Source organism: Microcebus murinus, chromosome 9 (assembly GCF_040939455.1).
Source record: "Microcebus murinus isolate Inina chromosome 9, M.murinus_Inina_mat1.0, whole genome shotgun sequence".
Taxonomy (NCBI): Eukaryota; Metazoa; Chordata; class Mammalia; order Primates; family Cheirogaleidae; genus Microcebus; species Microcebus murinus.
Genome location: NC_134112.1, coordinates 72,038,546 through 72,054,494, shown reverse-complemented (window position 1 = coordinate 72,054,494; position 15,949 = coordinate 72,038,546). Strand labels below are relative to the sequence as shown.

At 37.4% G+C, this 15,949-nt stretch overlaps 1 protein-coding gene across 1 annotated transcript in view; it reads left to right on the top strand.

Annotated features, from left to right (window-relative positions):
- CTTNBP2 (cortactin binding protein 2) overlaps positions 1-15,949 on the top strand; it is a 147,817-nt gene that overhangs the window by 50,496 nt on the left and 81,372 nt on the right. The window contains 1 exon segment of the mRNA XM_012761095.3: positions 9,582-9,806. Within this exon segment, the coding sequence (XP_012616549.3) occupies positions 9,582-9,806 (225 nt within the window).

The following is a 15,949-nucleotide window of genomic DNA, read 5'->3' as shown; positions in this document are numbered from 1 at the left end:
AGTAGTGAATGACTATCATTTCATTGAGTGAAATATCATTTTGTCTTTCAAGTAAGCAAACATTATTTGATTATAGATTATCATTTCTAATGAAATCATTTCATTTCTAATGAAATGATAATGGCCAGAGTAGGCTGTGTGAGAAAATAATCTTATACTGCTGGTGGAAGTATAAATGTAAGTATAAATCTAAAACTATTTTTACTCTTTACTCTAGTAATACTACCCTATAATTTACCCTAATATATGAAAGAATTCATATATAGGTTAGAACAATGAAAAACAAACTAAATGATAAACAGTGAGATTTTTCAATATGTTAGGATTTGATTATGGAATCTATTAAACATATTAATGTAGACTACTTATTGAAGTGGGAAAGACTTAGCAAATTAAATGAGAAAGGCCATTTAAAACATTAAGTCCTCAATGACAATTTTTAATATATCCTTGGAAAAAACCTTGAAGACCTATGAGATAAACTTTTTTTTTTTTTGAGACAGAGTCTCGCTTTATTGCCAAGGCTAGAGTGAGTGCCGTGGCATCAGCCTAGCTCACAGCAACCTCAAACTCCTGGGCTCAAGCAATTCTTCTGCCTCAGCCTCCCGAGTAGCTGGGACTACAGGCATGCGCCACCATGCCCAGCTAATTTTTTCTATATATATTAGTTGACCAATTAATTTCTTTCTATTTATAGTAGAGACGGGGTCTCGCTCTTGCTCAGGCTGGTTTCAAACTCCTGACCTCCAGCAATCTGCCCTCCTTGGCCTTCCAGAGTGCTAGGATTACAGCACCTTCTGATGATTGCATTATGGATTTTTTTCTTTTATCAGTATTATCCCAGTTCAGTGAACATGTATTATTTTAAATAAAAACATGAAATACTTAGATTAGAATAAATGTGGATTTAGTTTTTTATTTTATTAATTCAATTTTATTTTATTTTCCAGCATATTGTGGGGGTACAAATGTTAAGATTACATATATTGCCCTTGCCCACCCCCCAAGTCAGAGCTTCAAGCATGTCCATCCCCCAGTTGGTGCGCATCACATTCATTATGTATGTATACACCCATCCCCTCCCCCACCACCTGCCTGACACCTGTTAAATGTTATTCCTATATGTCCACTTAGGTGTTGATCAGTTAATACCAAATTGCTGGTGAATACAGGTGGTGCTTATTTTTCCATTCTTGGGATACTTAATAGAATAGGTTCCAGCTCTAGCCAAGAAAATACAAGAGGTGCTGTATCACCATTGTTTCTTATAGCTGAATAGTACTCCGTGGTATACAATTAGTGTTGGGTAATAGTACTTCTTTCATGAAATTTAAAATTACTTTGTTCTTCAATATAAAAGTCCCTTTATATTAATAATTAATAGTCATAAGGAATTATTAATCCCAGTAATGGAAACTATTGCTTCTGCCAACCTTAAATAAGTAACTGGAATGGGTAGGGTATTCTGTTACTAGCTCTTTAAGTTATGAAGATGTAAGAAGCATGGCTTTAACTGTCCAGCAGAAGTCCACTACGCCTGGACTCCATTCCTTTTTATTTACAAGTAGGATTTTTTTCCTCCTTTCTTCTTAAAAGAGCTCTTCATTTTAATTTTATTTAATTTTGGTCTCCTTGACTCCTTACCTCTAAGACAGAGATTTCAGGCTGGATAGATAAATTTTTCTGGTGTCTGTTTGGGAAAAATCTCTATGTATTTTCCATCCCTTTTGATTTTGAATCATAGTCTTTCAGGGTGTCAGAGGGATATAACAATTTAGAAGCCAAGGACTGTCCTGACTTTTGAGACCCCTGCATTACTGTTTTTACCACTTTTTTTTTTCCAACCTGTGCTTGAAACACTGCTGGAGACAGATTTCACTCCAATCCAGTGCACCCATTGTACCTTAGAACAGCTTAGACCCTAAAAATTCTTTATTGGCCATAATTTTATTCCTTGGGAATCATGTAAATAAATCATCAAACACCACTTTAAACACAAAATGCCTTCAGATACTGAAAGAGGACAATCATGGCCCTTTAAGTCTTTTCCTCTTTTAAGCATCCCTAGTCCTCTTTCTCTTCAGTCTTTTCTTCAGATTCTTTTGCTATTGATCATTCTTTAACTACTTCAGCCAAGAGTGAGCCCAGGAGTCCAGGTATTGTTCAGTTATGACATCTCTTTTCTGTTGATTAATGAAACCAGGAGTTGCGTTGCTGGTTTGGGAGAGGGACAGCCTCTATTTCATTGTTCACTACTCAAATAGCTTGTTGGTTGACATCCCCAGGTGTTTTTGATACTTGCCTCTGTGTTTGTACTCAAGAGCTGACTCACACTTCTTCCTGCAGCAGTGCATCTTGTCAGATTGGACTCATCAATTCACCATCCCCTGTGGCTTTTTGTATCATTGGTACCCAAGATAGTCACAGCTATGGTGAGTAGGCTAGAGCTGAGGACAGAATTCCCCAGTAGTCTTCTTGCAGTTAGAGCTATGTTGATGCTATTTTTTTGTGGTTTTTTAAATTCTTTGATAATCAGTTGTTTGGGAAAAGCATATCTGGACACTTTTTTGTTGTTGAAATGTATGTTACACTTAAATGATATATTCTGTGAAGAATCTTGATAAAAACTAAGTCTAGTTAAATCATGATGACATGGTCAGTAAAGATGGAAGTACACGTAGAGCACATGGAAAATTCTGACTGCTTGGAAACGTAATATTTTTGTCTTTTTTTTAAACCTCATTTCTTTGTGCTAGTTTGAATGGTGTTATAAACAATACTGGTTTTTGAAACCTTTTCTAGTGTTCCAAAATACCCCAGTCATACTATCTCTTTTAATGCTTAAAAGCGTAGGCTTTGGAGTAAGACTTGCCTGGATCGAGCCCCTATTGAAGTGACCTTGGGCAAGTCACTTAATCTTTCTAAGCTTCAGTCTGCTTGTCTGTTAAACTTGAATTAAAATAATGACTATTTCCCGGGTTTATTGTTAGAACAAAATGAATGTAAAGCACCTAGCAATAAAAGTTCTCAATAAAAGTTATTCTTATTAGTGTTTTTTAATTGTTGCAGAATTATTCCAGCTTTTCATAAGATAAAATTATTTTAGTTACAAGTTTGTCAGTATGTTTTAATACTGCTGATAAGTTTTACAGTGTTTTAATTATGACTCATGGTGCACATTGTAGTTTCTTTTTCTCAGAGTATTATGTGCTGTAAGAAAGGTTGAATATTTCATGTATCCTTTCTTTTATTTTTATTAATCATGTCCAAACTAGTTCAATTGATTGTATAGAATGAAATCCAAGGTAGGAGTGCTGTACATGTTAAATTCTCTAGGAATAATGGCTGTGTTTTTACTTCTTGCTTGTAACTTTCATCAAGATAAAACTTCAAATTCTGATAATTATGTTTTTTTCAGAGTATTCATCAGTCTAGTTAGATTTAAGAGTTTAAGAGTCTGTTTTTATTATTACAGTTAGTCTGTGTCTTCATAATGACTCATTTCCCTGAAATGCATTTCATTCTCAAGTAATTCTGATGCATAAACCAAGAAGTTATCTGGACATTTAGCTCTTGCTTTTTTACGGACAGTCCTCCTCAAACCCAGCATAATAAACATTTCAAGCCGTTATTGTTACATTGTCTCTTTACATATTAAAGCACATCTATATGGTTGATCTGCCCTTATGAAATGGAATGTAGTACATTAAAGATAAGTACCCTGTTACAAAGCAAGATGTTCTAAGAAAGGTAAACTTTTTATAAGAATGTTAGAAGGAATAAACCTCTCTCATTTGTTAAAGTAGGTAAAGTTAAGGGATTTCAAGTAGCTTGGACATGCATTCTGTTGCAGATGCTTCCTTGAATCCAAAAGCTAAACTCTGAAACTTTTGAGATGAGCAAAAGAAGAGAAGGTGTCAGTTAGGGTTGGTGGCCCATGGGAGCTATGTGGATGAAGGAGGAGGAAGCGGTCCTAAGCAGCTGGCACAACATGGGCAAAGGCTTTAAGTGTTTGAGTGTTGAAAGGCTTTAAGCAGAGAAGAGACTAAGGAGCTTTCCACTTTATAAAGGCTACTCTGACAATTCTGTGGTATATATAGTACCTCTACTATAGACAATTCAAGCTGGAGTTGCAAAGGACAATGATTGGGTGTAAAGAATTGTGAGCCATGGAAAACCAGCTGCTACCCCTGTGGTCCTCCCAAAACTGCTCTCACCTGGCTTTATTTTTTTATTTTTTTTTTTTTGAGACAGAGTCTCACTTTGTTGCCCGGGCTAGAGTGAGTGCCGTGGCGTCAGCCTAGCTCACAGCAACCTCAAACTCCTGGGCTCGAGTGATCCTTCTGCCTCAGCCTCCCGGGTAGCTGGGACTACAGGCATGCGCCACCATGCCCGGCTAATTTTTTTTTTTATATATATATCAGTTGGCCAATTAATTTCTTTCTATTTATAGTAGAGACGGGGTCTCGCTCAGGCTGGTTTTGAACTCCTGACCTTGAGCAATCCGCCCGCCTCGGCCTCCCAAGAGCTAGGATTACAGGCGTGAGCCACAGCGCCTGGCCTCACCTGGCTTTAGATTAGAGAGTTAATGAGTCTTCTGTGGAATCCCCTAGTTCTGTCTTGGGTAGTAGGTGAACTAATTCTTAGCTATCATTTTCTCTAGGATTAGTTCTGCAATGTCAGAGGAGTCTGACATTGGCCCAACTTCCTCTCCAGGTTCTTAAGAAGATTGCCCCCTGGTGAAGAGACCCTACTTCCTACCAGCAGGGAAATGTGGTCTGAGCTCACTCTTCAGGAGGCTCTTGGATACATTCTCTATTTTCCTAAGTCTGTTAGGTTCTACTTTTATCCATTCAATAAGTATTCATTATGTACCTGTTGTATGCCCTGTGGTAGGTTGGATGTTAGTTAAATAAAAGTATCCCCACTTGAATTCTAAGCAAAATGTCTAGGGAAGGACGGAGCCCAGTGAGTCTCAGAGTGATTGGCCTCTTCCCATAAACTAGAGATTACAAACTGGGTGTAGTTTTATTTTGTTTGACTGGCAGGATGTCATAATTTTTTAAAAACTTGAATGCCCTTTTTGGAGAATATCATTTCTAGTTCACCAAAAGTCTTCCATTCCACATGCTGATATACAGCATGCCAAATATACACCTGGATGTTGGCTGCCTGCCCCTGCAGGCATTTGAGTGTGTCGCCACTGCCCAGCATCCTAGTAGTGGGAAGCCTGGTTGTTGGATCTTGAAATTTTCAAGTCCCCCAAAGTTCACAGATGGATAATTGGATCTACTATGTTCCCTTTTCATCTGGGAAGATGTATCTACTTGAGATAATATATGTTGATATAGAAAAATAATGTTCTATTTCTCTCTGGTAAGAATCAATGAAAAAAACAAATGAATATATTTTATTCTAATACTAAATACATAAAAATAATTTTAAAAATCAGTTATTAGTCAATAATTTGTCATATCCCATGTCATGAATGCACTAAGAGTTCATATTATAGCATCTTTTCTTCATATTCTTATTTAGTCTGACTTTTAACCATAGAATCAAAATGGGCAACTGCATTCTTATTTATAAGCCTGATAAAAAGCTGTAGACAAAAAAAACCCATCTTAAATCTTAGAATTATTTATTCTAGAAACCCTACTGTAAGACAAAAGTATCAAAAATACATGTTGAATATGTGTAACATACATTAAACAAATTTGTATATGGTCATAGAATAAAATATTACCTGCCGTCTCTAAATACAATAAACATGAATTCAGGGGTCAGTTTAATGTTAGTGAAGTACACGTGATTCTTGACATTCATTTTTACCTGAGATTTCCATGACTTAAGGACTTTAAAAAGTGAAATAAAACACAGGGTGTCTTAGCCAATGGTCCCCAACCTTTTTGGCACCAGGAACCAGTTTCATGGCAGACAGTTTTTCAGTGGAACGCCGTAGGGTGCTGTAAATACAGATGAAGCTTCACTCATGCACCCCACCACTCACTCACTGCTGTGCAGCCTACCCCCCTTTTCCCAAGTTTCATGGAAGACAATTTTTCTGGGGGGAGGGATGGTAGAGCTCTGCAACTTGGTCCCTGATAGGCCATGGACCAGTACTGGTCCACGATGACTTAGGGGTTGGGGACTGCAGTCTTAGACAACAAATGAGACTGTTTAATTACTCTAATTTTGAAAACTAAAAATATCAGGAACATAGATGCATGGCTAGTTAGCAACAAATGCATAGCCACTGTTTCTACCCCTAAAGGAATCTAATGTACACATCTTGTACTTCATTGTGTCAGACCATATTTGTAAAACAAATTAAATGGCATTTTTAGTGATCCTGTATGCATATAATTATACATTTTCAGCAGAAAAAAATTGCCCACATTTAATAATGTCACAATGTGACTATCAGTTAAAACTGATAATTTTAAAATAAAACCAAACACAACAAAAACACACACAAAAAACTATTTCAGACTAGTAAAAAAATATTAAATATTTTTAGACCATAAAATCTGAGAAAAACGGGAAATGGGTCCATTATATATGTATTTACCTCTTATATTATGCAAAAGTTAATTTTAACCCATTTATCAAAAGTTCGATTTGCTTTAAGAATAACCTGTGTGTTAAGAAATGGCTTCAGTTTGTGTTATAAGCATTGTACATCATAAAATACGTTGGATAGGTGAGTAGACATCAGGAAATTACAATGAGTTGTTAAAATGTAAGTTTCAGCAGGGAACCCCATAATGATAAATATTGGGTACTAAAGTGAGGACCAGTGACAAATTTTCAGAAGAAATATTTGAAATCTAGTTTTGACTTTTAAACCTCTTATCTACATTAAGGGTATAAAAGGATGTAGTTGTTGGAGATTAAAGAGAAAGATTTTTATCAAAGAGCATTTCTCTGCAGAAAATTGTGCTCTGAGTCCTGCCACATCCAGTTGCTCTTTCCCGTCATCACAAGTCAAGAGAAAGAGGACTCAAGGGACTGTTGAATGACTTAATGGATTTGGTTTCTCCTGCGGATCTTGGCGGACTGGGTGGTGGTGGGGCTGAACACGTAGCCTTTGTGTGGAAGTGAGGGGTAGGTGGTAGCAGTTGTCATCTTGTGTGGATTCCCAGCTTCTCTCATGAGTGTTTCCTATAGACCAGGTCAGGCCATGGGCAGCAAAGAGTGGGAATGAGATTAATCCAGGTCCTATTCAGTAGGAAAGTCTGGAGAGTACATGATACCTCCCCCAACTAAAGCTGGATTCCTGACGCCACCTAAGGAGTCTGTACGGAGCTGGCTTCATGGGTGTGTAACCTGTGGAGTTATAGAGTCCTGCACTCTGCAGGGCTCTATGACTGGTTAAGTGCCGTGCGTGCGGTGGCCATCTTGAAATTCTTAATTATTTTTGAACAAAGAGCCCCACATTTTCATTTTTCCCTGAGTCATGCAGATTATGTAGCCTGCCCTAAATTTATGGCCTATATCAAGGAAGCTGTGGATGAAGGGGCCCCTGCAGTGTGAGGTGGGATGGTCCTCTAAAGATGTCACCAGGCACTTCATGGGAAAAGAGAAGGTTTGAAACATTCACCCCATTCGGTAAAGCTAGCTGACCAACTGAGCCAGGCAGGTAGAGCATTCCTGCTCCTGTCACCTCCCTCCCCCTTTTTTATCCACTTCCAGTCCCTTCAAACCCAGAAGGGACTAAAACAGCTTAGAAAGAGGGGGATGACAAGGTTTTGAAAAAGGTTGTCAGGAAAGGGAAGCTACCATCCCACTGAATGAAGATGAATATTCTAATAACCAATTTGAGACTGGTTTATGACTTAAAGTGACTATAGGACTTGAGATTTTTATTAAAGTGATTAGGAAAACCATACGGCCATCCAAGTTTTCATCCAGAGTTAGGGGTAAAACTATTACATTGAATAAATATTAAGGTAAGTGTGAACAAAATGAAACTGCTTTCTAAATTGCATCTCTCAAGTGATACTTAGTATATTGATTATGTAATTGAATTTGAAGAATCTAAAAACACCAAATGCTTTTAACTCATAAACCTTGTTAGCTTTTAAGTTTAAAGTGACCTTTTGAAAGCTAGCTTAAATTTAATGCTGAAGCTGGACTTTTTGTAAATTTTATTTCTTAATCTAATTTGGTAATAGGAAAAGGAATGTTAGGTTTTCCCATTTGTCATAGCACTTGTGTTTGTCTAGTTGTTGGCTTGCTGACGGTGGCCTAAAAATGGAAAAGTTTGCTTATTCAATGCAGTTGTCTTTAAAGTGAGGAACTATGTGTACTATCTCCTGCTAAAACGTGTTTAACATTTTGACAATAAAGCTTGACTTACTGTAATTTGGTTTTTCCACTGGCAGTGACATAGAACAATTTTTTTCTAGAGGCTACTCCAAAATATCCTGAGTTAGGAAAATGTGGCTAGTTTTCAATATATTTCTGCTATTTTCCATTTTATGCAGAGATGGTGGTAGGTTAATTATAGAAAATTGCATTTGGTGCTCATTACATGGGTGTGAAATTAACTTTGTCACTGATGGACTGACATTTAGCATGTAATTAGGTTGCATTCTTTCCAGGGATTCTGTGAACTACATTTTAATGCCCTTCAATGATGAGGAGATAGTAGCACTTTTTAAAATTTTCTGAAGGCTTTTATAGTTGATCAAGCTTTATAAAATATGAATATTGTGATTTTTTATTTTATATAAACATGTCACAAAGTATTTTCTTTAGCAAATATCTTCATAATTTTTTTTCTGGCTATAGAAAACGTATAGGGGATTTATTTTTTTTTTTTTTGAGACAGAGTCTCACTTTGTTGCCCAGGCTAGAGTGAGTGCCGTGGCGTCAGCCTAGCTCACAGCAATCTCAAACTCCTGGCTCAAGCAGTCTTCCTGCCTCAGCCTCCCAAGTAGCTGGGACTACAGGCATTCGCCACCATGCCCGGCTAATTTTTTTTTGTATATATTAGTTGGCCAATTAATTTCTTTCTATTTATAGTAGGTCTTGCTCTTGCTCAGGCTGGTTTCAAACTCCTGACCTCGAGCAATCCGCCCGCCTCGGCCTCCCAGAGAGCTAGGATTACAGGCGTGAGCCACCACGCCCGGCCTGGGGATTTATTTCTTATGATACAACTTGATAATTATTATTTGAAATATAAATTCTGTTAATACAGAGATAATTTGGTTTATTTTTGAACTTTTGCTAAAAGTTATTTTAATCATCAGTATTTCTGATTTTGCTTTAAATCAGAAAAGACTACACCTTAAATTTAGATCCTTGGGGGGAAGTATGGCATCATGGGAAAAACTGTATTTGCATCATTTGCAATACAAAGGACAATATTCTTGAAGAAAATTTGAAAGCAGACCGAATGGCATGCTAGCTAGTCAGAGAATGGGGGTCACATTTGCATCTCACCCCCTGACGTTGTAAGCCATCACTCACAGCAGTTGTGAATGCTATTTGGAAAAGCAGTCACAAAACCTTCTTATAAAATATCTGTGTATTTTCATTTCTTTCTTCAATACATTTCTCTAATTTTGTTACAGGCTCGCAGGAAAGAGGTATTCATCCAGGAACGGTATGGGAGATTTAATCTAAACGACCCATTCTTGGCACTCCAGAGAGACTATGAAGCAGGTGCCGGTGACAAAGAGAAGAAGCCAGTTTGTACCAACCCCCTCTCCATCCTTGAAGCAGTCATGGCCCACTGCAGAAAAATGCAAGAGAGGATGGCCACACAGCTGGCTGCCGCTGAGAGCAGACAAAAGAAGGTATTGAGGCTTTCAAACAGTTATTTTTCCCCATAACACAGTGTCACATGAAGAAACCATCTCTGAGGTTGTTGTTTATTTTTAAATAGTATATTTCCAGAAAGAATTGCAGTAAATACTTAGAAGTGCAAGATCCTGGCAGAGTCTGGTATCCCTTTAAAAATATAACTTAAAGTGTTTAAAATGTAACTCAATATTAAGCCATAAAGGAAGTATGACAGAGAAATTGTGTTTACCATAATAGTCACTTCAATACTTTCTTTAAAATATCGATATTGATATTGGACTTCCTAGTTCCCTAAGACATGCTTGGCTGCTAGGCAAGTAATCTGGCAATGCAGCCAGAACTCTCTGATCATGTGGTGGCCTCCCCAACTTATTTTATCCATCTCTGTCTGAAATATTTCTTTGCAATTAGAAATGATTTTGTTTTTAAATATTTCTTTGCAAAACAGCATGAAGAGAATAGAATGAAAGGTTTGCGTGGTATACCCAGTCTCACAATGTGTCATCTGAAAGTCCTGGTTAGTGTCAGACCCACCTCTGGGATGTGATGGCTTTGTCAGCTGCAGACATCTAGCCTCTTGCTCACATGTGTTTCATTTAAACCAAGCTTCCCCCCCTCCCCCCCCCCGTCCTCCATCCCCCACCGACATGCACAGATTTCCTGCCCTTGAGTACATGCTTCAGAGAGTACTGAGCTTGATAAAAACTTAGTGCAATCACCCATAAGGAAATAGAAATTTAACATTTGTCCTATCAATATTCTGCCAAGACTGTTGATTCCCTTTATTAAAAAAGAGAGTGAGGAAGTCAGAGAAGCTAATCCTGTCTGGTATGATTAGAATTAAAACTATAATAATATGTTATTCCCCACATTTATACCATTATTAAAGCATACATTAAAATGTTTCTTGTGATTATTTTTTTTCAGAAAAAAAAATTTTTTTTTTTGACAGGGTCTCCATCACCCAGGCTAGAGTGCAGTGGTGTGATCATAGCTCACCGCAGCCCCTGAACACCTGGCCTCAAGCAATCCCTATGCCTCAGCTTCCTGAGTAGTTGGTATTACAGGCACTTATTACCATGCCTGGCTAATTTTTAAAATTTTTGTAGAGATGGGTCTTGGAATGTTGCCCAGGCTGGTCTCGAACTCCTTGCCTCAAGTGACCCTGCTGCTTTGGCCTCCCAAAGTGCTGGGATTACAGGCATGAGCCACCATTACCAGCCTTCAGAGAACACTTGATATCTCACATTTAACACTTGATTGACAATTAACCTGAATGCACTACCCTATAAATATTTATGATATTGTCATTTAGGATGTGTGTCTTTTCCCTGTAATTATATCTTTACGTTAACATATGAATGCCATTGTTCTGGTATAGGTGTTGAATACATTTTCCTCAGTATGTTTCATGGTAGAAAACTAAAGCACTGGGTAAAATAGGAAGAATAAAATGCTGTCCATGGATATGAGGCAAAATCAGTTTTACTCCGGACTTTACAAACCCTCTACAAAACCCTGCAGACAACCACTGAAGTCTCTGGAGGTTTTCAAAACTCCCCACAAACCACACAAGCAAGAGCCAATGTATTTTAGCTGATGTCACTGAAACTCATTTGTATTTCTTGGATGGCCTAAGTTTCAATTATGTTCTTAATGAGTCAAATGAGCTATTTCATAATAAATTATTTATGCTGGATTTTATGCTGCATTATCAAAAATCAAGAAAATATTTTGTCATTTAATATATAAAAAATGCATACTTTCCTAAATTTTACTTTATGTATTCATTTTACTTATTTCTTTTTTAGGGGAAAAAAGGAACGTTTCTAGTTTAATCAAAGATTTTATTATCTAGCTGATTTCTTTTTTTAATCAACTTACATCCTGTTTGTTTCTGAATGACTGGGTCATTTCCAACCTGGCTGGTTGTGAAAGGAAATTGTTTCTGTCCTATGGGTCCTGAGAGGCTAATATAAAATGAGCCAGTGGTCTGTCTCCCACGTATAACAGGGATACAGGAGTCCTTTATGGCCAGATTCATTGGCTGTGCAGTTTCAGTGAAGAGTCGCTCTGACAGGGAGTGCTACCTTTTGTTCTTAAAGAATATTCTATTCCAGAAGATCATAGCGTGTGAGAAGAATTACAGTTCATACTCTTACCCTGTGTCTTAATTTATAAAGAAAATATCACATCAGGCGATAAAAGCAGAAACACCAAAGTCATCTTTTTAACAGAATTACCTGTTACCCTTAGCCCTGAAAGTAAATATTTTAAACAAATGTCTTCCATTCCCTTGCTTGCATATAGAGTAAATTGCAGCTTTAGAAATCTAAAAGCAGTAAGGGGGGAAAAATCCATTATTTTAAATGGGTCCAGTTCTTTAAATCACTGCCAGAGTGTAAGTCTGGGAAAGCAAAGGCCCCATTATCTACAATTGAAGTATTTATTATCTGACGCTGGGCATATCTCTTTGGTAATTCTAAGACATTTGGCCTGAGCGCTGCTCTGGTTGGCCTCTCAGGGCAGGAGAAGAGACTCCATGCTCATTCATGCGTTGGTTCCTGCTGAGACTACTAATAGGAGGGTTAACTGTCTGGTAATTTGTGTGCCAGGGAAATTTGGGCAAGAGTCAATTTGGCAAATGGACGGAGCCTATAAAGCCACTTTGAATAAGCTAATGAGTAATCATCACGGGGAACTTTGCCTCCGGTAATCCACTTCCCATTTTGAGCCAGTTACCCAGAGTGTAATGATATTTGTTTTTTTGTTTTTAATCTTGTGCATCATCTTTTAATAGAATTTCCATTTCAATTTATCTGGATAGTATGGAGAAAATCTATATATTTTTAAACATTTTATTCATATTTAGAAGGCATAATTTTTAGCCCAGAAATAGGAAAGAGCTTTTAATTTAATTTAGCCCAGAAATAGGAAAGAGCTTTTAATTTAAGCAGAGGCTTTAAAAGTAAGAAGCCAAAATAATAACTAGGAAATTAAGAGGGGGAGCAATTATTTTCACCAGTAAAAACACTAAAAAATAGGTTTACGTATTAGATACAATTTCTTCTAGGTGGGCAGCTTGATATAATTAGGTGAGTTGCATGGCAATAGATGCCTCAGATAGGATTCTTAGTTTTGGGCAGGTGAAGCCAATGGTCAGTGAGTTAGGCAGAAATGCATTTGTTGACTGGCTCACAGAAATACAAGTTGGCTTATAACATGGTTCAGCATGGCTGTCAAAACCTAGGGGACCAGCTCTTACAGCAGGTGATGCTTCTGATGAGAGGTGGCTGTTGCAGCTTGCCCCTCCGCCCCACTGATGCCAGACAGTACACTGCCATTGCTGCTCTGGTTCCTGAGTCCTGAGTGGTGCCTCCCTGGGCTCTACTTCGTTGCTGCACTCATTTCCTAGCTGAAGCCTAAGGCAGGTGCATGTGATTGGCCAAGCGTAAGCTACATGGAAGACCAAGAAAACAACCATTGGACGTGTTTAGCTTCTATAGGGGAGAAGTGTAAGGTGGAGAATTCTCTCAACATAGGAAGGAATTGCCAGTATTAGACAACCCAAGAAATGGCAAATGAGTTAGAAAAGAACAAATTATTTGTTTTGTTTACTTGATTTCATATGCCTTTTTCTTCATATTATAAACAATTGCACTTTATTCTGCCATTTGTATTCAGTGCTCTCTCATTATATAATGGTTACCCTATCATATATAAATATATTTTAAATTTAAATTGCTCTCTAGACTTTCATTCAATAACAACATGGTTGAGAATTATCTTTAATAATATTTTGGGGAAGAGTATTTAGGACATTTTGCACATGAATGATTATTTTAGCTCATTCTTGAGTCTTTTTTTGTATAATTCATTGTTACATTTCAAAATGCATTTTGATTCCCCAGGAGCATTGCAGAGCAGTTAGCAAGAGGGATCTGGAGACTGAGGTCTGTGGTTATGAGCAGGGATTTTCAGGAGAATGCAGTTTGCCTGATTCATGTAAATAGAAACGAGTCAGAGCCCTGCTTCCAGGGCTTGCCTTCCCACTCTTGAAGCTCTAAATTCAGAAGAAGGGGCAGATGAGAATTGCAGAGCCCAAATCACTCAGTGGTAGCTATAGCCCCTTTGAGATTTAAAAAAAAGAAAGAAAGAAAGTGAAGAAGATCTTTTAATATGTTATTATTATATGTTTGTTTACCAGGATTGAGCCAGGTGGGTTGGTGTAACCAGGTAGGGAAGAGGTCAGGGATGCAAAGAGTGTTAAAAGATTTGGGGGGTCAGGGAAGCAATAAGGAACATAGATGTCATGAGAGTACTTTGTGGTGTGACAAACATGTACTCTGTTTTCTCATTTTATAAATGACCATAATTGCTTTCCTTTCTGTTTTCTGCTTTGAATTAGAACTAATTGCCTTTACATTGCTGCTATGCTCCCACCTACAGAGTTTTCCCTTTCATTCTGTAAAAACATGTGTTTGGTGCCTCCTCATTCATGGCTCCCAATCTAGATGCTATTCTTGGAGCAACCACCCACTTTCTCACTACCCACAAAACTGAGTTCTTCTCTGCTCTTCTGCACAATCCACTGCTTTTTGCAGAAAGGTTTGGTGATACTGCTCCATCCAAAATTCCCCTCAGCCACTACTTGAAAGGGATCAGGAGTAGATATAAATTGGACAATGATATTAATATAACAAAGTCAGCTGGAACTCAGTAATTCATATATACTTGTAGTTTCTCTTTAATTTAGTATATAGTCCTGCAATCTGATCATCCCTTTAAAAATTTTATAAGGCCCTAGAATCAAATAAATGGAGTTTATGCAATTTTGTAGCCTTAGTAGTTTCTAGTGTGGTTCCTTGTACACAGTAGCAGCTCATTAGATATTTTTTTCTCCAACAGTTATTTAAAACATTGCTCTGACAGTGTGTGAACAAACTAATAGATCACTCAAATTTGAATAAGTGCACATTTATTGCTAGTGCTGACCTGAACAATCCTTACAAATTTGTTACTGAAAACAATAACATGAAGTTACTTTATAGGAGAAGTTACTTTATAGGAGAAGTCAATATAGGAGAGAATCAAGGACTCTTAGTGGGGAAGGGGAGCCAGGGGGTGTTTCAAGATTACATGGTTAAATCCAGAGAGCTTAAGGGACTCACCTGAGGTGTAAGGAGCTCACAGAGCATTTACTTAGTGTATGCCATTCCCTATGGAGTTAACTTATTTGATCCTTAGGATATTATGTAAATAGGTACTGTTCTTATCCTTGTTTTAAACACAAGAAAAATGAGACCACAGAGATTTGAACAACTTTGAGTACTGGTTTGAACACAGGCAGTCTGCCTTTAGAGTCCACATACTTAACCACTGCACTATGGTGTCTTTTATTTGACTTGTTTGTCATTTACATCAATGTAGAGTCACGGTTTCTTAACTTATGAGGTAGAAACTTCCTATCACTATCTGTCCAGATTTGGCCAGTGGGAGCCTTTTTAAGCTGGCTTCTTTTGATCTATTCCCATCATTCTTTGAATACTACCTTACTTTCTTGCAGCAAGATACTCCAGGCTCATCTTGTATTTTCCATATCCCAAATCCTGGGATTAGCCATTTCTTCCAGGAGCAGTAGTGTTGTTTTTGATGGGAAATGGTATTTAGAAACAAATCTACAGCTAGGAAATTGTATGTACTTATCACATTCATATGTACACACATCTATATTTTGTCTGTTTCTCTCTCTGTATTAAACCATGAGTTTGTACTGATACTGACATCTCTGATTCTAATCCAAATTCATGGGGTATGTTCCAGTCCTTTCTCTATTTATGACTCCCTTCTCCAACAGTGAGAAATCCAGCTTCCATTGTACTTCAATATAGTTACTTGTTTATTCAAGCACAGAACACATAGTAGTTTCAGAATTGCTAATTCATATAGCTGTAAAAGACCAGTATACAGTTCAATATTTGTTTACAGATTTTTAATGAAAAATTTACATGAAGTGAAAAATCACATATCTTAAGTATATGTATTGATGAGCTTTAAAAATGCATTTATCTGCGTAATCTGCACCCCTAACAAGATATAGAATATTTCTGTCACCACAGAGTTTCTTGGAGTCGCT